Source organism: Scyliorhinus canicula, chromosome 6, assembly GCF_902713615.1.
Source record: "Scyliorhinus canicula chromosome 6, sScyCan1.1, whole genome shotgun sequence".
NCBI lineage: Eukaryota > Metazoa > Chordata > Chondrichthyes > Carcharhiniformes > Scyliorhinidae > Scyliorhinus > Scyliorhinus canicula.
Window position 1 is genome coordinate 121,519,153 of NC_052151.1, and position 27,872 is coordinate 121,547,024.

The 27,872-nt window shown below is 44.2% G+C and overlaps 1 protein-coding gene across 1 annotated transcript in view; it reads right to left on the reverse strand.

Annotated features, from left to right (window-relative positions):
* gtf3c2 (general transcription factor IIIC, polypeptide 2, beta) overlaps nt 1-27,872 on the reverse strand; it is a 152,404-nt gene that overhangs the window by 71,905 nt on the left and 52,627 nt on the right. The window contains 2 exon segments of the mRNA XM_038801041.1: nt 68-197; nt 356-387. Coding sequence (XP_038656969.1) covers nt 68-197; nt 356-387 — 162 coding nt within the window.

Consider the following 27,872-nt stretch of genomic DNA (forward strand, 5'->3'; position numbering starts at 1 on the left):
CGGTACAGAATAACTGCTGGGGTAAGGGAAGTAATTTTGAAGTTCCAAAACTCAAACCGTTACATACCATCATAAAAACCTGCTGCCAAATAGTCATGTTCCCCAGAAGGCATCCAGTCAAGGCAGAAACATTGTCCACATTGTGAGGAACCACTAAACTGAACTGATCCAATCTCCAGAATTACAGTGTACTGCACCTGCAAAGTAATAATGTTTAGCAAACAGAAAAAAACTCAACTTAAACTTGTTTGCAAAAGATTACATATTATTGTGCAGTATGGAAATGCATAATTTAGAACTTTCATTTCAGATAAGTTTTAATCCTTCTGGGTAAATTGTTTATTAAATTAATTACCTTGCAGATGTGTGGTCCTTGAATAGATGAAGCTATAAAAATGAAAAACAAGACTTTTTATAAAGAATATTGGGCAAGCTGACAAATAACACAAAGAACTAAATTTGTTACATTTTGTTTCTGAATCACGTAAACATCAATTTTCAATTAGATTGTGCCACTGATACGACTTTTGCATATAATTGCCTTAACTGGAACTTTCTCTTATTGTTCGCTTAAACTCATTGCTCCTTCCTGCTCCTTATTTTGATTTCTGTACATGGTATTTAATTGAATTAAACATTCTAAGTTATACTTCCTCATTCTGACTCTGTGTTGCTCATGAACAATTTTTCAATCTGATTGCTTGTCTTGTTCACACCGATCCCAGATCCCCTGTTGAGATGATCTCTCTCTCAGACAGCCATAATGCACAGCAGAAAATCCCAAAAAATGGCTGTGGACAGCTGTAAGCATAATTAATGGGGGAACCAATTACAAAATCAGGGCCATATTTCTGTCCAGTAAATTGGACTTTGTCTAATTCAAGGGTTTCTTTCTTTCCTGGTTGGTATGAATGGTAAATATTAATCATTTTAACTGATTACACTTAACATTCTGTTGGCTGTAAATGCAACCAGCAACAGATCAGAATACTGGATATTATTGGCTTTGAAATAGGTTGATATAATTAGCAGGTTATCAGCAAAACACTTTCACTTAATACTGGAGTTATGACTGTTGGTTCGTGTAGTTGGCAATGAAGCTTGTGAAAAATTTGTCCCCTGAAACAGATTCATTTTTATATTTTTAAAGAATGAATTAGCACTAATGAATCTTTGACACTGTGACTCACATATGGTGTTTTAATAATAGAAGTATTAAACCATATTTTTGTTAAGATGGACCAGCAGTTAAACTGGTTTTTGTCTTTTCAAGCTAGAAAATTTGTAAGTATACACAGTCTGAGATCACTCAGATTTTAATTGTCTTCAGGTTAGGGAATTTTGCATATTTAACAGTATTTCAGAGATTCAGGTAATGATTGTCATGCATCCAGTATTTTAATATTGTTTGCCAGAAATAAAATCTGACGGTTGATATACCATTTCTCTTATATTGCGAGCGCGATTGAATGGCCACGCTGCACCTGTCGAGGATCCGTGTGGGCCAGTTAGATCGTGGGAGAGGCACAAATAGGGAACGGCACAAGGCGTTGGGCGGTTTGCGGCCCACTCTTGTTGGCGGGTTCTGTATCCCACCTAGACGCAGTGCAGAGTAATTGAGGCCAATTAAAGGCTTGGGCAGTCCCTCAGCATCAAGGATGACTGGCTACCACTCCAAGGAGGTGGGTTCTGCAGTGGCTGAAAAGTCCGATCCTGGATCCGCAGACTCTGTCACAGGTTTATTTGGCAGGTGGTGTTTGATGAGGTGGGTGGGTGGGACGCTCTGGATTCTGCACTCTCCTGCTGTTTACACTTGGCCTCCGCGTGCTTCATCCTATGACACTCTAGGTGATTGGTACCTTCGTGGATGCTTTTTCTTAGCTTGTGTGTTCCAAGGCACATGTCGATGGGGATGTTGCATTTATTTTGGGAGGCTTTCAGAGTGCCCTATAGCGTTTCTTTTGCCCTCCCAGCGATCCACTTGCTATTGCGGAGCTGAGTAGAGCACTTGTTTTAAGGGCAATCTCCATCGCATTAGCGAGATGGTAGCCCGATCTAATGGCCTCAAGTGATCTAACTGGCTCCCAAGTGAAGGGTCACACAGATGCCGATTAGTACTGGTCCACACAAACTTGGACAAGGCGTCAGGGCATATGGTGGGGGGGACGGTGGGGGGGGGGGGGGGGGGGGGGGGGGGGGGGACACTCCCAGAGATCCCTGGGTGGTCAGGGACAGGGCAATGTGGAACCCTGGCTCTCCCTCTGGCACCCAGACACTTGAGCACTGCCAAGGTCCCTGGGTGGCACTCCCAGGATGGCAGGGGCACTGATAGGGTGCCACTGCCAAGGGCCTGAGGGGCTATTCCCATGAAAGGAGGGATGGGGGGTACAACAGGTGGGTGGCGAGGTGAAGGGTGAGTATGAAAGGGCCTCGGGAAGGTGGGGGGGTGATGGGTTGGGGGTGCTGAACAGGGGGGTCCGAAAGGGGGCATGGGATGGCCTGAAAAGATGGGGCCGTCAACGACCCAGGGGGATGTGGATTAATGCTCATGTGCGTGTGGGAGGACGGAGGGTTACTTTTCCTGTGGGCGTGGGACACAAGCTCATTTAGAGATTGGGGCACCTTTTCAAAATGGTGGCCCGATCTCTGAGGAGTCAGTCTGGCAAGCGTGTTCAACTCCCCAGTGATGAAAATAATTCTAAATGTGGGCTAGATCAAAAAGAAACTCCTCAGGGCTCACAAAAGTGACTAACTGTGGTTATATAGAGGTGGGGAACTTGTCGACAGAGCTGGGGAGAAACTCTTAGCCAAACCTACCTGAAATGATACTTAGAAACTTTTCTGTTAGATTGAGCCCTACAAGTGGATATCCAAAGGCAATGCAAAGAGTAGACTGAATGATCTATTGTATTATTATACAATGATAGATTGCTATATAAACCATATAATGCAAAATATTAGACTGTTTGCAACATGTAGTTCTGTCCCTTTTTGACCAAGAGGCCTATGCAATATTAAATGAACACAGGCTTTAGTCAACCTCATTTTGATTGTTTGTTGGATGTTTCAAGTTGCACGCTATGAGCAAGTAGCAATAAAGAACATTTCCAGGTTTCAGACTTTAGTGCAGACATCCCCACCATTAACTGACAGGTTTCCTTTCTGTTATCAGTGCCAAATCATCTTTAAAAAATGTGTTGGGCAAAAGGCAAGCTGGAAATATTATATATTACCTGTTATATATAATAAGTGACCTACCTGTCAACATTCTGAATGGATCTCACTGGCTTTTCTTTCAAATTGCTCTTCTGAGCAGGCAGCAAAGGCATCTATTTGAAGTTGGTAGGGTCCTTATACCAATATATAGATTGAGGTCTGATAACACTTTCCAGCATCAGCTACAATATTAACCGCTGACCTGAATGGGGACCAGATGTGGCTTCTCCACCAGAAGATAGTACAAAGCGAATCCGGACCAGAAAAAGCCCAAACAGAAAATTTTTCCTTCAGAACATAATATTCCCTTGTTGCTTGAGATGGAGTGATCCTCCTGGGGCAGCACAGTGGCTAGCACTGCGGCTTCACAGCGCCAGGGACCCGGGTTCGATTCTGACTTTGGGTGACTGTGGAGTTTTTGCATTCTTCCCGTGTCAGCATGAGTTTCCTCCGGATGCTCCGGTTTCCTCCCACAGCCCAAACATGTACAGATTAGGTGGATTGGCCATGCTAAATTGCCTCTCAGTGTCCAAACGTTAGATGGAGTGCTCTTTTGGGGGATTGGAGCAGACACGATGGGCCGAATGTCCCCCCGTTCTGCACTGAAATGAAATGAAAATCGCTTATTGTCACGAGTAGGCTTCAATGAAGTTACTGTGAAAAGCCCCTAGTCGCCACATTTCGGCGCCTGTCCGGGGAGGCTGGTACGGTAATCGAACCGTGCTGCTGGCCTGCTTGGTCTGCTTTCAAAGCCAGCGATTTAGCCGAGTGAGCTAAACCAGCTGTAGGTATTCTATGAGTCTATAGTGCCACAAGGAAAGAGTACTTCATCCCTGATTCGAGTTACCCCTTCCTACAAGAAATGCCTTGCCAGCAGCGTCTCTTGTTGTTAGTGACTTCCTGTCTCCTGCTGACTAAATCCAATTCTTGCCTTTGGGCAGCATGACAGCATAGTGGTTAGCACAGTTGTTTCACAGCTCCAAGGTCCCAGGTTCCGGTTTCCTCCCACAGTCCAAAGATGTGCAGATTAGATGGATTCGCCATTCTAAATTGCCCTTTGTGTCCACAAATGTTAGACTGGGTTACGGGGATGAGGGGGACAGGGTGGAGACGTGGAGCTTAAGTGTGGTGCTCTTTCCAGGGGCCGGAGCAGACTCGATGGGCTGAATGGCCTCCTTCTGCAATGTAAATTCTAGTCAGCTGCTGTTTCCCACCAGTTTTGATAATGGTGGGGGTAGCTGACTTGCAGGACAGATCAGTTAAAAGCACCCAGACCTCTCACTGCTAAAGGAGGCAGGAGCATGAGGGTGATTTGGGGGGTAGTTGACACTCGAGGCAATCCCTACTGAATTATTATTTCGCACTAAAAGGGCAGCAATTCCTGGGCTGCATAGCAAACTCACACTCATGAACCCCTGTCTCAACTACTCACCATCCCATGAACAATGGACCAGAAAACATCCTACACCCGAATAAAAAAAAAATCAGTTACATCAGAAGATTAGAATTATCCTCAAATTCCTTGTACCCCCACCACCCCGCGCCCACTCAGTGAGCAGATTTTACTGGATCTGACCAAAAACCCCAAATAACTATTACTCTTCCCAACCATGCACCCCACGTCACTCCTCAACCCCAACTGAAAAAAACTAACTTTGGATATTGAAAATTGTAGGCCAAAGGAGAGAGGCTTTTAAAAAAGTGTCTGTTCACTAATTGCACAGGGTGAAGTAATACCACAGTAATCACCAATGCATAAGCGTCTACAGCATAGAAGATAACTGTCTTATCCTCTAGTTGCCAGGCCAACAGTTGACACTAATAGACTCTGAAAGCAACATCCATATACAATACAAGCTTTCAACCTGGGGGCCACTATAGCTTAAAAAACTATTAAGTTAGAATATAGACTGTTCAAGCCCTTCACGCTACTTCTGAATTTAATATGGTAAAAGAAACTCCTCATTTTACAGTAAACAATCCTGGTACTGCCTTTAACAGTCAAAGGCACATCTCCACTGGGAACTTGATTAAATGAGGCAACCATATTGTACACACAAAATCAATTATCTAAGCACCAACACCTCCAAGCAGCAAATGGTAGGTACTCCCAAGTGTCAGATTTATATTTATTATAGTTCTCTAGATGAAGCCGCAAGCAAAAGGCAGTGAATAAATTGACATTATTCATATTGCACACTATATGGTTTTGATGTTGGACTGAATTTTGTAATTACAACTGCACTGTAAGCCTCAAGAGAAAATTGCCTGCCACATTGATGATAAAAGATTCTTAACATTAATTAACCTTCCAGGACCCTCTTCAGGAGCTCTTATCTTTGTAGCCACAACTCACTCTGCAAATAGCATTGCCACAGATTTTTTTCTGGTAAATTATGGGAAAGTAAATGTAGTATAATATAAATAGATTACAATAAAAAGAGAAAACACAGAGGCCAAATAACATTTTGTAGCACAACTGACCATTGAATGCAATCCCAAATTAAAATGTATTTAAAAATACATTTATTGTAAAAATGCATATATTTTGAAAACCAATATTTCCTGCTGTTGAAGGTGCTGACTCTCTTGCTGGAATCCAGCTCTGTTGGTATTGTATTGATCATTATTTAGGAACCTTTACAATGGCTATTAAACATGTGTGAGCTTCGGCAGTGGTATCACAGTTAAACCCAATTTATCATAGCCTGACATGTCCACACACAAACTTCCAAAAAGCAATTAAGAGCAGAAATTGGACAATTCCACAATCTAGGAGAACCAAGACCAGATGAAGCATTCTGACTGCTGTTACAATTGAAAGAAGCTAACTCCACAGGCACATAAGGCTTTTGTTAACATAAGATTTATGAATATGATGTGCAATATGACCTTGAACTGGAGTGAGAGTTGGAGACACTCTTAACACACAAGGCAATGGAACAGTATTTGCAGTTTGTTCCAGGCTTTAGTCACACTTTGTAAATGGGTGCAGGTTCAAAATGGGGTTTGTGTAAGAGGGCCAAATGTGCGATAGAGAATGAGGAACCATAAAAGCTAAACCTATTCAATAGACTTTGGAGAGGGTACAGAAGAGGTTTACCAGGATGTTGCCTGGTAAAGAGGGCATTAGCTATGAGCAGAGGTTGGTTTATTCTCACTGGAACGATGGAGGTTGAGGGGCGACCTGATATAACAAAATTATGAGGGGCATGGACAGAGTAGTTCGTCAGAAACTTTTTCCCAGGGTGGAAGAGTCAATTACTACAGGACAAAGGTTTCAGGTGAAAGGGGCAAAGTTTAGAAGAGATGTGCGAGGGATGTTTTGTTTACACAGAGGGGAGTGGGTGCCTGGAACTCTCTGCCGGAGGAGGTGGTGGCGGCAGGTACGATAGTGACGTTTAAGGGGCGTCTTGACAAATACACAAATAGGAAGGGATACAGACCCCGAAAGTCTAGAAGGTTTTAGGTTCGGCGGGCAGCACGGTCACCGCAGACTTGGAGGACCTAAGGGCCTGTTTCTGTGCCATACTTTTCTTAGTACAATGTGAGTCTAAGGATAAAACTTGTTCGAAGGATAGCCAGAATGCGGACCATGGCAGGTTATCCAAAACCAGGAGCTTTGTGGTAAATTGCATGGATTCAATAATTAGGAGATAGATAGCATTCCTTCCAGATAGCATTCCTTGTATGCAGGTTTGAGTCCTCCATGGTTTGTTGCCTACCTAGTACCAGGGGTGAGGGATATCGCGAAAGGGGAGAATCCAGTCATTGCGGTCTATGTTGCATCCAACAATGACAGAAAATATTAAATAAATAAGACCTGCTTGGAGAAAGTATCAGGAACCAAAAGCTAAATTAGAAAGGACGACGAGCGTCATACTCTCTGGATTATTACCCAGGTCACATGTAAATTGACACAGGAGATTGGAGAGATCACGTGCTGGATTCTCCGATCGCAGACGCCGAAATCGCGTTCGGCCGAAGAATCAACGTTAACACCGGAATCAGGGGCGGTGCCGATTTTGCAAAGCTCCACCCCCTCAAAAACCGCATACTCGGGGAGTACGCTGCATGCCGTATGGACAGCCTGAGGACGTCACCCGAGGCCCTTCCCCAACACTCCGCCCCTGATGGGCCGGGTCCCCGATGGCGTCGCTCACGTGTGCTCACTGTTCGGGGCCTTGCATGGCAGCTACGCCCGAGTCCAGCGCCGCCATAGTCAGGGGAGAGGGGGGAGCCATTCCGCTGGCAGCGAGGCTTCTGCGGGGGTTGGTGGAGATGCCGACGCTGGTTACAGGGGGGCAGTTTTTGGCATGCCGGGCACGCGCACCCGGCGCCATGTTGCATGGTGCAGCCAAGGGCTTTACGCTGCGCAGCTGCTAGCCCCCCCACCCCCCCCCCCCCCCCGCCGGATGGAGGATCGGTGCGGGGGTGGCACCGAATTTCTGGTCGTAAGACCTGACGGATCCTGCGGACGTAGCCGCAGCATAGGAGAATACAGCCCCACATGTCTGAAGGAGTGGTGTGGGAAAGAGAAATTATATTTCTTGGGACACTGGCACCAGCATGGGCCAGAAATGAACTCTACCATGGGGATAGACAACCAGGTAGCAACTAGGTTTGGGACCAGGACCTAGTACATCAGCACTGTCCAACATTAATGTGACGATGAGATTGGGCAACATTTGCTAAATAATCCTCTATCTGCTAAAAGTCACGCTGAGAACTAATTTAAGATTGTCAATTGGGCTTGCCATGTGGTGTACTGGAAGCCATAAACTTTATATATGACCCTGTTCTTTCCAGGCGGAAAGAATATGACCGTAAGATATGGAAGCAGAATTAGGCCACTCGGCCCATCAAGTCTGCTCCACCATTCAATTATGGCTAATTCTTTTTATCCCCATTCTCCTGCCTTCTCCCATAACCCCTGATCCCCTTATTAATCAAGAACATGGACACACATTGTGCCTGTTTCAGCTAAGTAAAATAAGTGACAGCCAATCGTGGTTAATTTCTCAGGGAAATGCCCTGGCCAATCAGAATCAGGCTGACTGGTTTAAATTTTGAAACAAATCTTGCCGTTATATGTCAGTCACCATTAACTGGTACATTCTCCATTGCAATGCCTTGACCAGAGTCCACTTGACAACCAATCTGCACTCTTTTCTTACAGTATGAAGCTATTCTTTCCTCTAACATTGGCATTCCTGAGATTCTATTGATGAGCATAAGATGAGAAGTTTCAACAAAATATGATTTTCAGCAATACTTAAATTCAGTACGACCAAATGACTACTTGTAGTCAGTCAGGATTGGACCTTAAATATACCAATTATAAAGTCAACTGGAAAGATGGTCGAGGAGAGGAGTAACCTTAATGATTAAGGGTGAAATAATTTCAATGATATGTGAGGAGGGCAGGAGACTTTATGGGTAGAATTAAATCGAAAAAGATTTAAAACTAGCCGTAGTTGTGTCTAAGCCCCCTGAAATGGTAGCTTGTATATTCATGTTCATTTCATACTGAAGTTTATCGAATACTGAGATATTGATGGTTTAAATGGCAGATACAAGCTTTCACACAGATTGCAATAAGTATACCAGGACCTTTCAGAAAGATGGCAAATTTCTTTTGTGTCCATGATGTATTTCTACAATATTTCCTAGAACCAACAAGGTAGCAGGCCATATTAGATTTAATTATGAGGAATGAGTCAGATTTAGTTAACTGCCTAATGGCACGTAAACGTTAATCAAATAGAGATCATAATAACCGGTGTTTGAAAGGAGGAAACATGGAACAGCTTCTCAGATCCCAGACACAATATAACGAGACAGAGACTGCCCTCAGTAAAGTGGGGAAATCTTGTCATGAATAAATGATGGATTGGATGCTCAACAAAGAATTTAATGTGATACAGAACCAGTTTATTATCCTGACGGGCAGAGGTTCTACAGCCATAGACCACAAAGGAAGTATGAGCCAAAAATTAAAAGGAATGCAAACAAAAGTGACAAAAAACTCAGACCCTGGTGTGTAGAAAAGATATAAAGAGCAACAATAGTAGGAGAAAACAAATTGTAACAGCCACAGAAAGGGAGCATGAAAAGAAACTTGCAAAATCAAAATAACTGCAAAAGGCTTTTACAATTACATGAGGGAAAAGAGGATGGTCAGAAGCATTGTGGTCTGCTTGGAAAGTGATAACAGTGATGATGACAATGAAAATAAAGAAATAGGAGACATGCTGAATAATAACTTTGTGACAGTATTTACTTCAGAGAAAAAGATCGGACATCCCAAGAAAATCCATCACTGAGTGAGAGACGGGGGCGGGATTTTCCATGCAACATGCCACGTGTTTCGTGACAGTGGAGGCAGCCCTCCATTGGCAGAAGGTGGGATCTTCTGGTCCTGCCATTGTAAACGGAGTTTTCCGTTGAATGCACCCCTCGCCGTCGGGAAACCTGCGGCGGGGCTGCGCCACCAGCGTGACACAAAGATCCCGCTGGCATGAAAAGCTGAAAATTCCGGGCACCTGGTCTCAATTAAATGAATGCAAGAAATATAACATAAATGGAGAAATTAATGACTTTAAAGAACAACAAATATCTGGGACCAGATGGTTTCTGTCCCAGGGTATATAAAAAAAAGGTGAGAACATTGCAGATGGCTTGAATATAACCTTCCAATTATTTCTTGATTTGGGAACAGTTCCTTTAGATTGGAATATTGCCCATGCCACTCTGCTATTTGAAAAATGACAGATAGAAACCAAAGAATTATAGACCAGTTACCCTGACATCTGTTGTCAATTTACTACGGGTAGATTGACTTTACACCTTGAAAAGTTTCAGCTGATCGGAGAGAGCTCGCACAGGGTAGGTCATGCCAGATTAATCTGATTGAATTTTTATGAAGAGGTGACTAAAGGTAGCGAGCAGGGGTATACTTCTGGATGTTTTTTATGTGGCTTCCACAAGGCATTTGATAAAGACTAGTAATCAAGTGTTAGCTAAAGTTGAAGCTCGGGAACTGAAGGCAAATGATTAACCTGGTTGGGAAATTACCTGAGTGAAAGGAGATGGTGAGTCGGGATAGTGGCTGGGTACTCGAACTGGCAGGATATAATTAGTGGTGTCTCACAAGGATCTGTGTTGGGACCTCAACTACCCATAGTCTTAAGTAACGGTTTAGATTATGGGATTGAAAGACCATAAGATCACAAGATATAGGAGCAAAAGTAGGTCATTTGGCCCACCGAGTCTCCTCCACCACTCAATCATGGCCATTCTCCTACTTTCTCCCTGTAATCCCTGATCCTCTTATTAATCAAGAACCTATCCATCTCTGGCTGAATAAATTCCTCTTCTAAATCCTTTTAAAGGATTGTCCCGTCAGTCTTACAAAAAGTAATCAAAAAAGCTCAGGTAATGTTGACCTTTATGATGGATATTAGAATTAGTAGAGAAATCGTTTTGGGGAAATCAAGAGGATTGAAGGCGGATAAATCTCCAGTGCCCGATAATCTTCATTCCAGAGTACTTAAGAAATTAGCCCTAGAAATAGTAGATCCATTGGCCGTCATTTTCCCAAATTCTTTGGACCCTGGAATGGTTACTACAGATTGGATGATAGCTAATATAGAACATGGAACACAGAACAGTACAGCACAGAACAGGCCCTTCGGCCCTCGATGTTGTGCCGAGCCTTGTCCGAAACCAAGATTAAGCTATCCCACTCCCTGTCATTCTGGTGTGCTCCATGTGCCTATCCAATAACCGCTTCACTGCCATTTTATTTTCTGAACTTTTAACATAAATTTATTTTCCACTTTTGTACGAGTACCAGAAACAGATTTGGATTAGGGGGCAGAGAGCAAAACTAGGGTGTGGAATTCTTGGTTTTGAATGAAATTTCAGTCCACAAATACGAAGGAATGTTGGCCTAGACCTATCAGTGTTAGCTCAGTTGGTTAGACAACTGGTTTGTGATGCAGAGCATATAACCCCACTATTCAAAAAGGGAGGTAGAGAGAACACGGAACTATATATTCTATTATAAATTTAGAGTAGCCAATTCATTTTTTCTTCAATTAAGGGGCAGTTTAGCGTGGCCAATCCACCTACCCTGCACATCTTTGGATTGTGGGTCCGAAACCCATGCAAACACGGGTAGAATGGGGTGCCACAGGAATCACTGCTTGAGCCTCAACTTTTTACATATTAATGAATTAGATGAAGGGACAAAGTGTATTGTAGCCAAATTTACTGACAATACAAAGATAGGTGGGAAAGCAGGTTGTAAGAACACAAAGAATCTGCAAGGCGACATAGATAGGTTAAACGAGTTGGCAGAAAGTTGACAGATGGAGTACAACGCGGGAAAATGTGAGTTTCTTTTCAAATTTAGAGCACCCAATTCTTTTTGTTGCAATTAAGGGGCAATTTAGCGTAGCCAATTCAGTACCCTGCACATCTTTGGGTTGTAGGGGGTCAGAATCATGCAAATACGGGGAGAATGTGCAAATTCCACATGGATGGAATCCGGATCTTCGGCAGCCTGAAGCGGCAGTACTAACAACTGCACCACCGTGCCGCCCTAGGTTAATCACAATGGTGGCAGAATAGAAAAGCAAAATATCAAATAGAGAGACAAGAGAATGCTGTGACCTTGTACATGAATCACAACAACTTAAGCATGCAAGTACAATTTCTTAGGAAGACAAGTGGACAGGGGCTGGTTTAGCTCACTGAGCTAAATCGCTGGCTTTTAAAGCAGACCAAGCAGGCCAGCAGCACGGTTCGATTCCCGTACCAGCCTCCCTGGACAGGCGCCGGAATGTAGCGACTAGGGGCTTTTCACAGTAATTTCATTGAAGCCTACTCGTGACAATAAGCGATTTTCATTTTCATGTTGGCTTTTATTGCAAGAGGAATGGAGCATAAAAGTAGGGAAGTCTTGCTACAGCTGCACTGTTGGTGAGACCACTGCATATAGCTTTGGTTTCCTTATTTAAAGAGGCATATACTTGCACTGAAGGCAGTTCAGAGAAAGTTAATTTGCTTGATTCCGAGGATGAAGGGTTTGTACAGGTTTATATGCATTGGAGTTTAGAAGAATGAGAGGTGATCTTATTGAAAGCTATACGATCCTGGGGGGCTTTGATAGGGCAGATGCTGAGAGGATGTTTCCCCTCGTGAGGGAATGTAGAGCTGTTCCCTTTGTATTTCCTTCATGCCCACTGACTACTTACATTTTACAATACTTGATATACAACTGCAGTACAAGATATGAGAATACATACAGTATATACTCGCGTATCCTTCGATCTCGCGTATCATGCGACCCCTAAATTTTCGGCCCAAAAACATGCTTTTATGGTATACCTCATGTATCATGCGAGTCACTTTTTTGACATGACAGCTGACACTCAGGTAAGCTTTCCGCCTAAAACTGCCGAATGAGAAACAGCTGTTTTGCTGTTTCTAATCACGGAACTAAACCCGATAATAAATAGTCACGGTACCTAACAGGTGACACAATCGACCCTTAGCAAAAATGGAGAAAAGATCAGCGAAGAAATATACAGCCAAATTGAAACTGCAAGTTGTTGCCGAAGCGGAACAAAGCAACAATGTTAAAGCTGGAAACCTGTTTGGTGTCGGAGAAAGCTGTGTCCGAAACTGGAGAAAGCAAAAAGAACAATTGATGGCAAGTCCTTCCTATAAATGCGCAAATCGCGGGTCCAAATGTCATTGGCCGCAGTTAGAAGATGAAGTCTCAAAGTGGGTGTCCGAAAATCGGGCTAATGGTTACATAATAACACGATCTAAAATAAGACTTTATGCTTTACGAGAAGCTAGAAACATGGGCATTCGTGAGTTTACTGCAAGTCCCGGATGGTGTACGCGGTTCATGAAAAGACATGACTTTGTGTTAAGAAGAAAAACAAAAATTGCACAGAGACTCCGAAAAGAATTAGAAGAAAAAGTGTTAAGTTTTCATAGATTTGTTATCAAACATCGCAAAGCTAACAGCTATAATTTATCGTGCATTGGAAACATGGATGAGACACCCATATGCCATCAAACTCAACCGTTAATAAAGTCGGCGAAAAAAGTATCTTTATCAAAACTACAGGGCATGAAAAGACACATTTTACGGTTATACTAACGTGTATGGCAGATGGGACGAAACTTCCTCCAATGGTCATCTTCAAACGGAAATTAATGCCCAAGCTAAAATTTCCAAGTGGTATCATTGTCCGTGTCAATGACAAAGGTTGGAGGAACGATAATGTCTGCATGATTTGGCTGAAGAGAGTTTGGGAATCAAGAGTAGGTGCTTTACTACGCCAAAAAAGTTTACTTGTCTGGGATATGTTTAGGTCACATCGAGTGGATGCCGTTGTGAAAGCTGTTCGCGAAGCGAACACCGATATAGCGATCGTTCCAGCTGGCTTGACTAGCGTCGTTCAGCCACTTGACGTATCCATCAATAAGCCATTTAAAGACAATCTAAGGAAGAAATGGAATGACTGGATGATGGAAGGAGAGAAATCATTTACGAAGGGAGGGAATGTGAAGGCTCCGGATTTGGCTCTATTGTGCTTGTGGGTAAAAGAGGCATGGGCTGGGATAGATGGCGATTTGATCGTTAAAGCATTTAAAAAATGTGGAATAGCAAATGCTTTGGATGGAAGTGAAGATGATGCTTTATTCGAAGATGTAGGAGAAGAGGATGAAAATATTGAAGACCTGGAAGATGATCAGTATGACGACTGCCTCGATGAAGAAGAATTCCAAGCTTTATTTGACGATGACGATGACAATGAAAGCGAATTCGAAGGATTTTAGTTCACCTGCATTAGTTTATTTTAATGATGTTTTTACATTTTAATAAATGTTAAATAACCAATGTTTTCCTGTTTCATATATCATTATGTTCAAAAATAAATACCTGTATAACAGTTTCATTAACTACTGGATGCTATGTGACTTATCTTGGCCAGCATTTCACACCAGCGATTTTTGTACCTCGCGTATCATGCGACCCCCGAAATTGAGGCTTCAAATTAGGTGCTCAAAAGTCGCATGTTACGCGAGTATATACGGTAAATCTTTTCGCTCATTTTTCCTATTGCCAGCAATCCAACAACCTGGAGCATGTACTGTCTTGGCCTAATACCATTACAGATTGATCTCCACCTGCTACCATGAGCCTAATGGCAAATTTAATTTGGAAATTATGGTTTTAAAATGGGATTAACTACACATTTTAGTGTTGCTGTAGTTTGACACCCTATGCAGAAGCACTGTGAAAGTGAGCTCAGTACATTACTGTGACAGGCTACTGAAAAAATGAGGAACTGGTTTTAATTCCCTAACTAATGCATTAAATTTAATGTGGACTGGAAACCAAATTTGGGACTTTCTTGTTTGAAAACGTAAGTTAGTTACTCATTGCGTACCATATCCTGAATACATTTTTAAAACAGTTTTAAAATATGATAGCTAATCTTAAGTGCTGCTCATCGAAAATAAATACCATGTGCTGTCTTCACGTCAAAAGGGATAGAGGACAAGGGACCAAGGTCGGGAGAGTGGAAGCCAACAAACTATCTCAGTAAGATGACAGATATCCTCTGCGACATCGAGTTTCCTATGTGGCTATTCAGTGGGGAGGTCAGTTGTTAAATAAAGTGGATGGGGACAGGAGTTTCTGCTGAGCAGGGAAGAGCTATAGTGATCCAGCTCAGTTTGGTGATGGTCTGATATTGCTCCCAGTGGGGGGAGATGTTCAACACAGATTTGTTGACCTTACCACGACCAAAAAAAGGTGAATGGAGTTTTGTCCTTTATTGCTAGAGGGATGGAATTTAAGACTAGTGAGGTTATGCTGCAACTGTATAATGTGTTAGTGAGGCCACACCTGGAGTATCGTGTTCAGTTTTAGTCTCCTTACCTGAGAAAGGACATACTGGCGCTGGAGGGTTAATCCCAGAGTTGAAAGGATTGGATTACGAGGAGAAGGTGAGTAGACTGGGACTGTACTCGTTGGAATTTAGAAGGATGCGGGGGGGGGGGGGGGGGCATCCTATAGAAACATAAAATTAGGAAGGGAATAGATAGGATAGATGCGGGCAGGTTGTTTCCACTGGCGGGTGAAAGCAGAACTCGGGGGCATAGACTCAAAATAAGGGAAAGTGGGTTTAGGACTGAGATGAGGAGGAACTTCTTCACCCAAAGGGTTGTGAATCTATGGAATTCCCTGGCCAGTGAAGCAGTTGAGGCTCCTTCATTAAATGTTTTCAAGATAAAGATAGATAGTTTTTTGAAGAATAAAGGAATAAAGAGTTATGGTGTTCGGGCAGGAAAATGGAGCTGAGTCCACAAAAGATCAGCCATGATCTCATTGAATTGCCTACTCCTGCTCCTAGTTCTTATGTTCTTATGTAAAATAAGAAAATTCAGTGCCTTGAAATTACTTATTTTTCTTTTAACAAACTGCCTGACCACCAAGTACTTCCTGGTTAGGTTTACCATGAGGCAGACTTACACCCATTCACTATGACGCAACAATGTGTTTTTATTAAGATTTGTCAATTTTTGCATGCTGCCTTTGCCAAAGTCAAGTTGCAGTCCATCATTCAGCTGTCAACATAATCAAATATAGTTCAAACTAGCAATAATTATGGAAATGCAGGAACCTAAGAAGTTAATTAATAGAAGCCTTTTAGATAAAATTATTGGAAGCCTAGGGCTTTATGATATTTTAGTATAAAAACTTGACAATTCACAAAACAAAGTTACTGAAACCATTGAAGATTTTAATTCTTTCATTTAAACCACAAAACAACGTGTTCCACCAAAATGTATCTGCTTTACTGCTTGCACAAATCAATCAAAATCAACAGAAGCACAAACATATTCATGGGTGCTGTAAACCAGGCAAAGCTAAATTGACAACAAATATACTGAGTGCTTATATTTCTTCAAGACACTGAAATGCTCGGTCTTAATTAGGCATAAATTGTTTAAGAGAAAAAAGCTTATGCATGGGTTGAGCCCATTCACAGATACTGGCTCAAGTGTTAAGAAAAATTAGAAGTGAACAAGTTTGGTTGGGGGCAGTCTATATAACTTATAGGCTGGAATTTTCCAGCCCCCTACCAAATAAAATGTGAAAACAAAATAGGAGAAAAGGTTCAGGGGGAAAAAAAATAGACCAAGCGGACATACAAAGAAAATAAATTGAAATCTCAAGTAAATTATCAAGCATCAATTAAAACAGCAATTCTGCTTCTCCTGATCATTACATAAACAAATTGTAAAACAACTTTCACGTGAAATTATTTCCTGAGCTTCCTGAAAGAATTCAACATTTTTCACTAATTTCTCAAACTAAGAAAATCTATTGAACTGTTCTCAACAATGACGCTTCGGATAAAGAGAGAATTTATTACTTCCCCAGTGGACCAGTTCATTCAGACGATGATGATACATTAGAGCCCATAAGCCTTTTATTGCACTTTTTAATCTCCAAACTCTAATTGGTATTTTATGACAGCCAGTCTATATGCGCATGCAGTGGAGGATATCTTTACATAGCTTTGAGTAATGGTGAGGAAAACTGGAAGATGTAATGGTATTTTTGAATTTGAAACTAGTTCAGCTGAGGTAAACCAAGGGAAATTAAATGAGGCTTAAAAATCATTTTACTGAGAAGCCTCCAATCATTAAATCTTTGAAATACTGCAATTGTTCCTATTATTAATAAGCATCTAGGTGTGATATTATACATCACTGATTATCTTTATCTAACAAAAGTGCTTATTTAACCAAAGTTTCTCAAGGGTTTCAAATGGTTAAAAAGGGCCAATTTCATCGAATTCAGAAATACTGTTCGATCACTTTGAATACTAACACATTTTGGAAAAGATATTCAAAAGAGTAGTTCTGCTTTCAAACATAGAGATAGGAGTAGGGCATTCAGCCTTTCAAATCTGTTCTAGTATCCAGTTAGATTGTGGCTGACTTCCAGCTGAACTCCATTTACCCACCTAGGTTCTGTAATCCTTTACCACTTATATATAGTAAAAAAAAGTCAATCGGAGTTTTGACATTTTCAATTGCTTCGAGAAGAGCAACCAGAGAAAACAAAGGCCAGCAAATGATATACCTTCTTCAACCCTTCCTCTGCAGATGTGGCGTAGAATGCCGTGCCAGATTGGGACTAGGCAATGCTTAACATAGAGTTGACCACCATGGTGCAAACCATCAGCTAACAAGAGAGATCGCCACCACAATAATAAAAAATGATCAATCTCAGTTTTGAAATTTTCAATTGATGTAGCCCAGGGGTGGGAAAACTTTTCCGTGCAAGGGCCACATTCAGAAATTCACAATTCACAAAGGGCCGCATAGTATATTAAGTAAAATAATTACTTCACCCGGTTATGATTCTGGGCGCCTCATATAGAACATAGAACAGTACAGCACAGAACAGGCCCTACGGCCCTCGACGTTGTGCCGAGCAATGATCACCCTACTCAAGTCAACGTATCCACCCTATACCAGTAAGTAACCCAACAGCTCCCCCCATTAACCTTAAAAAATTTTTTTTTTAATGACTTGGTGGGCCGCAGAAATACCTTTGGCGGGCCACATGCGGCCCGCGGGCCGTAGTTTGCCCACCCCTGATGTAGCCTCAACAGCTTTGTGTGGAAGAGTGTTCCAGATTTCCATTACTCTAGATCGGTTATATAAGTGCCCCACTGTGATACAGATTTTCAAATTTAATACACTCAGTGCGTAAATTGAACACCTGAAAATTAAAACAAAAGATTTTCCTCCAAAAGGGTAACGCTATCACCAATGAAGTATATTTATATAGTTTCTTTATGCACTAAAATTTCACAAATACATGTCAGGAGCGTAATTGGACAAAAGTTGATACCAGGTTAAAGGAGGAGACATTAGGCTGTGACTTAAAACTTGGTCAAAGAGGTAGATCTTAAAGGAGAAAGAAAGGAATTCCAGAGTTTGGGGTGAAGGAAGTGGGGGATGCACAAAAGGCCAGAGTTAGAAGAATGCAGAGTGTTCAGAGGGCTGGAGCAGATTACAGAAATGGAGAGGGTTTGAGCACAACGGTGAAAATTTTAACATTGAGGTGACAGTGGACTGGCTGCCAATATAGGTCAGTAAGCACTGAGCTAAATGAGTGAACGACACTTGGTGCGAGTTAGGATAGGGAAGCAGGGTATTGGATCAGCTCAGGTTAATGGAGGATAGAAGACAGGCTGGAAGAGCAGTGGCACTGTTACACTACTACTAACACAGAGAGCTGGGGTAAAGATCAGGAGACATAAATTCAAATTGCCCCCCAGCAGCTGCAGGGGTAATTCAAAATTAATGAATTAAATAAAATGTAGAATGAAATGCTAGTGTCAGTAATGGCGACTGTAAAATAACCAGATTGTTGTAAACATCCATCCGGTTCGCTAATTTCCTTCAGGAAAAGAAATCGTCATCCATACCGGTCAGGCCTACATATGACACCGGTGCTATGTCTTTTCGTCCGACGTCATTTCGTCCAACGACACTTCGTCCACGTCTTTTGGTCCAACGTCTTTTTGTCCGCTCGTCTTTTGGTCCAACGTCATTTTGTCCGGTGATTTTTTTCGTCAAAGAATTTTTGTGACTTTTTACGTGTTTTTGTCGGATGATTTTCTTGGTCAAAGAATTTTTGTGACTTTTTGAGTGTTTTTGTCGAATGATTTTTTTTGTCAAAGAATTTTTGTGACTTTTTACGTGTTTTTGTCGGATGATTTTTTTTGTCAAAGACTTTTTTAGTAGCATAGTAATTTAGCATGACCAAACTTGCTTAGTAGCACTCCACTCCACTTTAACTTTTGTAAATAGAAATCTTCTCAAATGCACATAATATACAATAAAGGATCTTTATTACCAGCCTCTTTCCTTTAACGAGCCTCGTTAAAGGATAGTTATTATCGTTCTCTCCCCTTTAACGAGCCTCGTTAAATGATAGATATTATCGGTCTCTTTCCTAATCCCGAATTCGCCCATCCAGAAATGGCAAAGTTCAGGGAAGGGAATAGGCAAAAAGGCTCAAATTCTTCGGGGAGATCAGTCGACGTCATGTCCGCGATACAAGAAAATAACTGAACGCCTCAAAAGATTGGTCGTTGAATATGTTCCTACAGCGAAAATTGATTTCTTGAGGAATTTTGCTCACAATTTACATCAATTTTAAGTAATTTCGGGAATTCATCCTTAGTAAACTTTTAGATCTTTTTAAATGCATTTTTAGATTTTTTAACTTTTTAACTGCATTTTTCAGCTTGCATTTTACTTGCATTTCATCAATTACTTGCATTTTAGCAATTAAATTCACTTGCTGTATTGTGCCTGCTTTCTATCAATTAAATGCTTTTATACGGAGTTGATTTGTAATTGGTTAATTGGACGAAGTGACGTTGGACCAAAAGACGGGCGGACAAAAAGACGTTGGACCAAAAGACGTGGACGAAGTGTCGTTGGACGAAATGACGTCGGACGAAAAGACGCGACACGATGACACCAGGCCCATAGCAATGTGGTTGACTCTTAAATGCCCTCTGGAATGGTATAGCAAGCAGCTGAGTTGTATCAAATCACAATGGAAAAGTCAAATAAAAACAAACAGGACAGACCACTCGGCATCAACTTAGTCACTGGAAATTACAAAGGTACAATCAAACCAGTTCACCCTGCGTAATCCTCCTCACTAATATTTGGTGACTTGTGCTAAAATTGGAAGAGTTGCCCACAGACTAATTGAGCAACAGCATGATGTAGTCATTCTCATAAAATCATAATGCATCCCATGTCCCAGATGCCTCAATAACCAACCTTGGATGTGTTGGCCTGCAAGCAGGGCAGGAACACCAGAGATAATTGCACAGAGGTATAAAGCTAGGAAGAGACTCTTGGAATCCTCAACATTGACAGAGACCCCATATCTTGTGGCATAAGACCATAAGACAAAGGAGCAGAATTAGGCCATTCGGCCCACCCGAGTCTGCTCCGCCATTCAATCATAGCGGATATGTTTTTCATCGCCATTCTCCTGCCTTCTCCCCATAACCCCTGATCACCTTATTAATCAAGAACCTATCAATCTCTCTGTCGTTTTTTAAAATAATATTTTAATGAGGTATTTGAAAATTTTTATAACAGTAACATAAACAATGACATCAACATGGTAAAATAAACATTTCCTCCCCCGCCCAGCCCAATCTTCACACACCCCAACCATACAACAACAATCCCCCCCCCCTTGGAATACTGCATCTGCTGACATTTTAAATTTCCCCGAGAAAGTTGACGAACAGCTGCCACCTCCGGGTGAACCCTAACATTGACCCCCTTCAGGCGAACTTTATCTTCTCGAGACTGAGAAACCCAGCCATGTCACTAACCCAGGTCTCAACACTCGGCGGCTTCGAGTCCCCCCACATTAACAAGATCCGTCTCCGGGCTACCAGGGAGGCAAAGGCCAAGACGTTGGTCTCTTTCGCCCCCTGAACTCCCGGATCTTCCGACATTCCAAAGATCGCTACCTCCGGACTCGGCACCACCCGTGTTTTTAATACCGCAGACATTGCCTGAGCAAAATCCTGCCAAAACCCTCGAATCTACGGGCATGCTCAAATGTGGACAAGATTTGCTGGGTTTCCCACGCACCTCGCACACCTATACTCCACCCCGAAGAACTTAACTCATCCTAGCCGCTGTCATGTGTGCCCGGTGGACTACCTTAAATTGTATCAGGCTAAGCCTGGAACATGATGAGGAGGCATTAACCCTGCTTAGGGCATCCGCTCACAGACCCGCCTCTATCTCTCCTCCTAGCTCGTCCTCCTACTTGCCCTTAAGCTCCTCCACTGGAGTTTCCTCCGCCTCTGAAAGCTCCTGCCAAATATCCGATACCTTCCCCTCTGCCACCCAGGTACTGGAAACTACTCAATCCTGTATCCCCCATGACGGCAGCAGCGGAAAGACCGGCACCTGTTTTCTTACGAAGTTTAGCACCTGCAAATACCCTGCTGGCAATTTAAATTTATCCTCCAAAGCTTTCAAGCTGGGAAAGCTCCTGTCTATAAATAGATCCCCCATCCTTCTAATTTCTGCCAGACGCCAATTCCAGAACCCGCCATCTAGCCTACCCGGTACAAACCTGTGGTTATTATACATCGGGGTCCAAATATATCTCCCTCCCTTCTCTTATATCTCCTCCATTGCCCCTAGATCCTCAGAGCCGCCACTACCACCAGACTTGCGGAGTATCCGGCCGGCGAGAACGGCAGAGGTGCCATTACCAGTGCTCCCAAACTGGTGTCTTTACATGACGCCGTCTCCATCCGCTCTGATGCTGACCCCTCCCCCACTACCCACATCCTAATCATGGCTATATTAGCTACCCAGTAGTAATTGCAGAAGTTCGGCAGCGCCATCCCACCCTCTCCCCGACTGCGCTCCAGCAACATTTTCTTCACTCGTGGGGTTTTACTCGCCCACACAAAGCCCAAAATAATCTTAATCACCCGCTTGAAAAAGGCCTTAGGGATGAAGATGGAGAGGCACTGAAAGACAAACAGAAATCTGGGGAGGACCGTAATTTTCACGGTCTGTACCCTCCACGCCAGTGATAGCGGGAGTATGTCCCATCTCTTAAAGTCCCCTTCCATTTGTTCTACCAACCGGGATAGGTTTACCTTGTGCAGTGCCTCCCATTCCCTGGCCACCTGGATTCCCAGATATGGGAATCCTCCCCCCAACCATTCTAAGCGGCAGCTCTCCCAGTCTCTTGTCCTGACCTCTTGCCTGGATCGCAAACATCTCGCTTTTCCCCATGTTCAATTTATACCCCGAATAATTGCCAAATTCCCCCAAGATTCACATTACTTCCCCCATCCCCTCAAACGGGTCCACAATGTACAAGAGCAGGTAATCTGCGTAGAGCGAGACCTGGTGGTTCCACCGCGCCCCCCCCCCCCCCCCCCCCCCCCCGAACCAGCCCATTCCAGTTCCTAGAGGCTCTTAACGCCATGGCCAATGGCTCTATGGCAGAGCAAACAGTAACGGGGAGAGGGGGCACCCTTGCCTGTCCCTCGGTGTAGTTTAAAATACCCTGACCTCAGCCGGTTCGTACGCACACTCGCTACTGGTGCCTGATAGAGAAACCGCACCCCGCACCCAGTAAATAAAGCCCTCACCAAACCCAAACCTTCCTAGCACCTCCCACAGGTAACTCCACTCCACCCGAGCGAAAGCCTTCTCCGTATCCATCGCTACCAGCATCTCCACCTCCTCCTTCTGAGGGCATCATAATAACATTTAGAGGTCTTTGAACATTGGCCTCGAGTTGCCTGCCCTTAACAAATCCTGGCTGGTCTTCCCCTATCACCCCTGGGGCACAGTCCTCTATCCTTGTGGCCAGTATCTTAGCCAGCAGTTGGGCGTCCACATTCAGTAGAGAAATCAGCCTGTATGACCTGCATTGCTCCAGATCCTTTTCCCGTTTCAGGATCGATGAAATCAAGGCCTGCGACACTGTTGGGGGGAGGACTCCCTTCTCTCTTGCTTCGTTAAATGTCCTCACCAGCAGTGGGCTCAATATCTCTGAAAACCTCTTACAGAATTCCACCGGATAGCCTTCAGGCCCCGGGGCCTTGCCTTACTGCATGCCCTCCAGCCCCTTGATTATTTCCTCAATCTCAATTGGGGCTCCCAGCCCCTCCACCAGGTCCTCCTCCAACCTCGGGAACCTCAACTGATCCAAAAACTGCCTCATCCCCTCCACCCCAGACAGGGGTTCCAACTCATATAATTTGCTATAAAAGTCCTGAAACACCTCGTTCACCCCCGCTGGGTCCAGGACAGTATTACCGTCTCTACTCTTTACTTTACCCATCTCCCTGGCCGCCTTTCTTTTCCTGAGCTGGTGCGCCAACATTCTCCTTTTCCCCATACTCATAGATCGCCCCCCCTTGCCTTCCTCAACTGTTCCACTGCTTTCCCTGTGGTCAACAGCCCAAACTCCACGTGTAACCTCCACCGCTCCCTCAGTGGCCTTGCGTCTGGGGCCTCCGAGAATCTTTTGGCCACCTGGAGTATCTCCTCGCCTAACCTGTCCCTCTCAGCCCGTTCCGCCTTTTCTCTGTGGGCCCGTATCGAGATTAATTCCCCTCTGACTACTGCCTTCAAAGCTTCCCAGACCATCGCTGCAGAGACCTCCCCCGTATCATTTGTTTCCAGGTAGTTCTGGATGGACTTGTTAACCCGCCCACAGATCGCTTCATCCGCTAGCAACCCCACATCCAGTCTCCAAAGCGGGCTTTGCCCTCTCTCCACACTAACCCATAGATCCACCCAATGCGGGCATGGTCCGACAATGCAATTGCCGAGTACTCAGTATCCACCACCTTCGGTATTATCGCCCTGCTCAGAACAAAAAAGTCGATGCGAGAGTATGCCTTGTGGACATGTGAAAAAAAGGAAAACTCCTTCGTCCTCGGCCGTGCAAACCTCCATGGCTCTACTCCCCCCACCTGTTGCATAAAACTCTTCAATTCCTTTGCTGCAGCCAGCCTCCTCCCTGTCCTGGAGTTTGACCGGTCCACTTCCGGATCAATGACTGTATTCAACTCTCCTCCCATGATCAGGTTATATGACTCTAAATCTGGGATCTTACCTAACACCCGCCTCATAAATTCCACGTCGACTCAATTCGGAGCATATACGTTCACAAGTACCACTCGCACCCCCTCCAGCTTCCCACTCACCATTATGTACCTACCCACTTTATCTGACACGATTCTCCCTGCCTCGAATGCCATTCGTTTGCTGATCAAGATCGCTACCCCCCTGGTCTTTGAGTCCAGTCCTGAGTAGAACACTTGGCTAACCCACCCCTTCCTCAAGTCTTCCAACAATCCCCACCCGCCCCGTCGCCGACTAGCCATCACCCTTTTTAGGCCAGCCTCGAGCTCGCGTCCTCCGCTTCCTCGAGTCCCCACTCGGGCTGCCGTTGTTCCCGACCTCCCACTTGTCCCCCAGTAACAGTTCCTCCCGTCAGCAAAGCAGCTCCCCCACCTCCCCCCTCCCCAGCAACAACACTATAAACCTAATCCACCAAGTCACGCTCCAGCTTAACACCTGCTCACCCCCCACTGCACTTCCGAGAGTCCGCTGACCCATGCTGACTCGGTAGCTCCCACCCCTGGCACCAAGCAGTCGGTCTCCCTATTGTTTTTTCCTCTCTTCCCCCCCACATGAATAAACATTTTAAAAGCATCACATTCCCCAGTAAACAAACATCAGAAAAAACAGTGAAGAAAAAGTCACTTTAGAAAAAACAGAACCAAATTCAAAGCCTATCCTCCCTGACAAGGTCCCTGCAAGACAAAGAAACCTTTAACCATCCACACAGCCCATTATTTCACATAGAGCTACTTAAATTTATACAATCCAGCACAACAAATCGCGGCCACAGTACTTCTCAGAGGTTTAAGTGTCTTTTAATTCGCCCCCAGCTTCATTTCTTTAATAAAGTCCATACTTCGTCTGGCATTTCAAAGTAGAAGTCCCGTTCCTCATGTGTGACCCACAGACGGGCTGGGTACAGCATCCCGAACTTCACCCCCTTCTTAAAGAGGGTTGTTTTTGCCCAATTGAACCCCGCTCGCCTCTTGGCCAAATCCGCTCCCAGGTCCTGATAGATACGCAACTCAGTTATCCCACTTGCTGCTCCGTTCTTTCTTGGCCCACCTCAAAACGTGTTTCTTGTCTATGAAACGGTGAAAACGCACCACCATGGCCCTCGGCGGCACATAGGCCCTCGCATCTGATCCCTCACTGCCTTTAGGGAGGCCGACAATTCTGAGATTCTGCCTCCTTGACCTATTCTCCAGGTCCTCCAGCTTCTCCTGCATTCTTTTCTGTCGGTCATTCATCATCCCCACCTTGTTCTCCAGCACGGTTATATACTCCTCGTGCTCGGACAACTTCTGTTCCACCTCCTGGATCGCTCTCCAGTGGGTTTCCTGATTCTGACCGCTTGATCAATCGAAGCCTTAATCTGGTCCAGCGTGTGCTTCTTCAGCTCGGCGAAGCAATCCTCGAAAAATTTCACCAGCTGCTCCGTCAACCACTGTGTCGTCTCCCCATGGCCCTGCTGCCCCGCCATGCTGTCCCGTGTTACCAGCTCTACTTGCGTCTCCCTTATAGGACTTTGTCGTCTCACACGGCCAGGTCCAATTCTGCATATACCGGAGGGGGATTTCTCCTTACTGTCTCACTCTTCATCGATTTATCCCATAAAATCCCAAAACAAACCAGGGGAAAAAGGTCCAAAGGTCCGTTACAGGGGGGAGCTATCAAATGTGCGACCTACTCCTCCATGGCTGCCACCGGAAGTCCATCAATCTCTGTCTTAAAGACACTCAATGACTTGGTCTAGACAGCCTTCTGCAGCAGTAAGATTCACAAATTCACCACCCTCTGGCTGAAGAAATCTCTCCTCACCTCGGATTCAAAGTATCGTCCCTTCAGTCTGAGGCTGTGCCCTCAGGTTCTAGTTTCTCCTACTAGTGCAAACATCCTCTCCATGTCCACTCTATCTAGGCCCCTCAGTATTCTGTAAGTTTCAATAAGATCCCCTCCTCATCCTTCTAAACTCCATTGAATACAGACCCAGAGACCTCAACCGCTCCTCATATGACAAGTGCTTCATTCCGGGAATCATTCTTATGAACCTCCTCTGGACCCTCTCCAAGGGCAGCACATCCTTCCTTAGATACGGGCCCAAAACTGCTCACAATGTTCCAAGTGGGGTATGACCAGAGCCTTGTACAGCCTCAGCAGTACATCCCTGCTCTTGTACTCTAGCCCTCTCGACATGCTAACATTGCATTTGCCTTCCTAATTGCCAACAGAACCGGCATGTTAACCGGAAGTGAATCCTGAACTAGGACTCCTAAGTCCCTTTGCGCTTCAGATTTCCAAAGCCTTTCCCCATTTATAAAATAGTCTATGCCTCTATTCGTCCTACCAAAGTACATAACCTCACACTTTCCGACATTGTATTCCATCTACCACTTCTTTGCCCACTCTCCCAGCCTATCCAAGCCCATCTGAGGCCTCCCTGCTTCCTCGATACTACTGAACCCTCTACATACCTTTGGATCATCTGCAAACTTAGCAACAATGCCCTTCTTCCAGATCGTTAAGCCTTGAAAACACAGAGACACTGGGGCAGGTACTTTGTCAAGCATCAGGTCAAACATGGGCAAGGAAACCTTCTGCTGTTTACCCATGATTCCTGAGTATTCCCCAATGTTGAACACCACATGGAAGCAGCACAAGGGCACAGAATAACTCAGGGTGTGGGACTCCAAAGTCCATTACCGGGAGTAGTTTGGTAGCAACACTACTGGCAGAGTTCTGAAGGACATGCCCACCAGACCGATTGCTGAAGGTGATGAGAGGACCAACACAAAGAAAAATGTACTTGAACTCATCCTCACCAATTTACCTGTTGGAAATATATTTGTCCAGGATACCATTGGTAGTAGTTACCATTGTGCGTTTCTTGTCGAGGTAAAGTACTGTCTTGATACTGAGGACACCATCCATTGCAATATGTGGCACTGCACTGTGCTAAATGGAATAAATTCAGGGCTGATCTACTAGCCTGAAACTAGCACCCATGAGGTGCTGTGGGCCATCAGCAACAGCAGAACTGCACTCGACCATATTCTGTAACCTACCATATTCCTCATGAAGCCAGGGGATCAACGCTGGGTCAACGAGTGTAGGAGAGAATGTCAGGAGACATACCGGGCATTCCTAAAAATGAGGCATCAACCTGATAAAGGGACACATTTTTTTACATTCGTTCAAAAACACTGGATGCATCGTTTTACTGACAGAACCAATGGATCAGATCTAAACTCTACAGTCCTGCCACATTCAGTTGTGAATGGTGGTCGGCAATTAAAGAATGATCAGAGGACGGAGTTCCACAAATATCCACAGCGCCTATGATGGGGAGTCCAACACATTAGTACAAAAGACAAAACTAAAGCATTTGCAACCATCTTCAAACTAGAAGTGGCGAGTGGATTATCCAACTCAGCCTCCTCCAGAGGTCCTCAGCCTCAGAAATGCCAGTTTGTGCCAGCCTCAAGTCAATCCCCTCCATGTGATAACAAGAAACGGCTGAGCACACTGTACACTGCAAAAAGTATGACCTCCGAAGGCATCCAGCTCTAGTGTGGAAAGATTTTTGGTCCAGAGCGAACTGACCCAGTAGCCAACCTGTTGCACTACATCTACAACACTGGCATCTAACTGCCAATGTGGAAAATTGCCCAGGTATGTCCCATCCACAAAAAGCAGGACAAATTTAATCCAGCCAATTATCCCCTTATCAGTCTACTCTTCATCATTAGCAAAGTGATGCATGGGGTCATTGACAGTGCTACCAAGTGGCATTTACATATCAATAACCTTCTCATTGACACACTGTTTGGGTTCCGCCAGGACCACCCGGCTCCTGACTTCATTACAGCTTTGGTCCA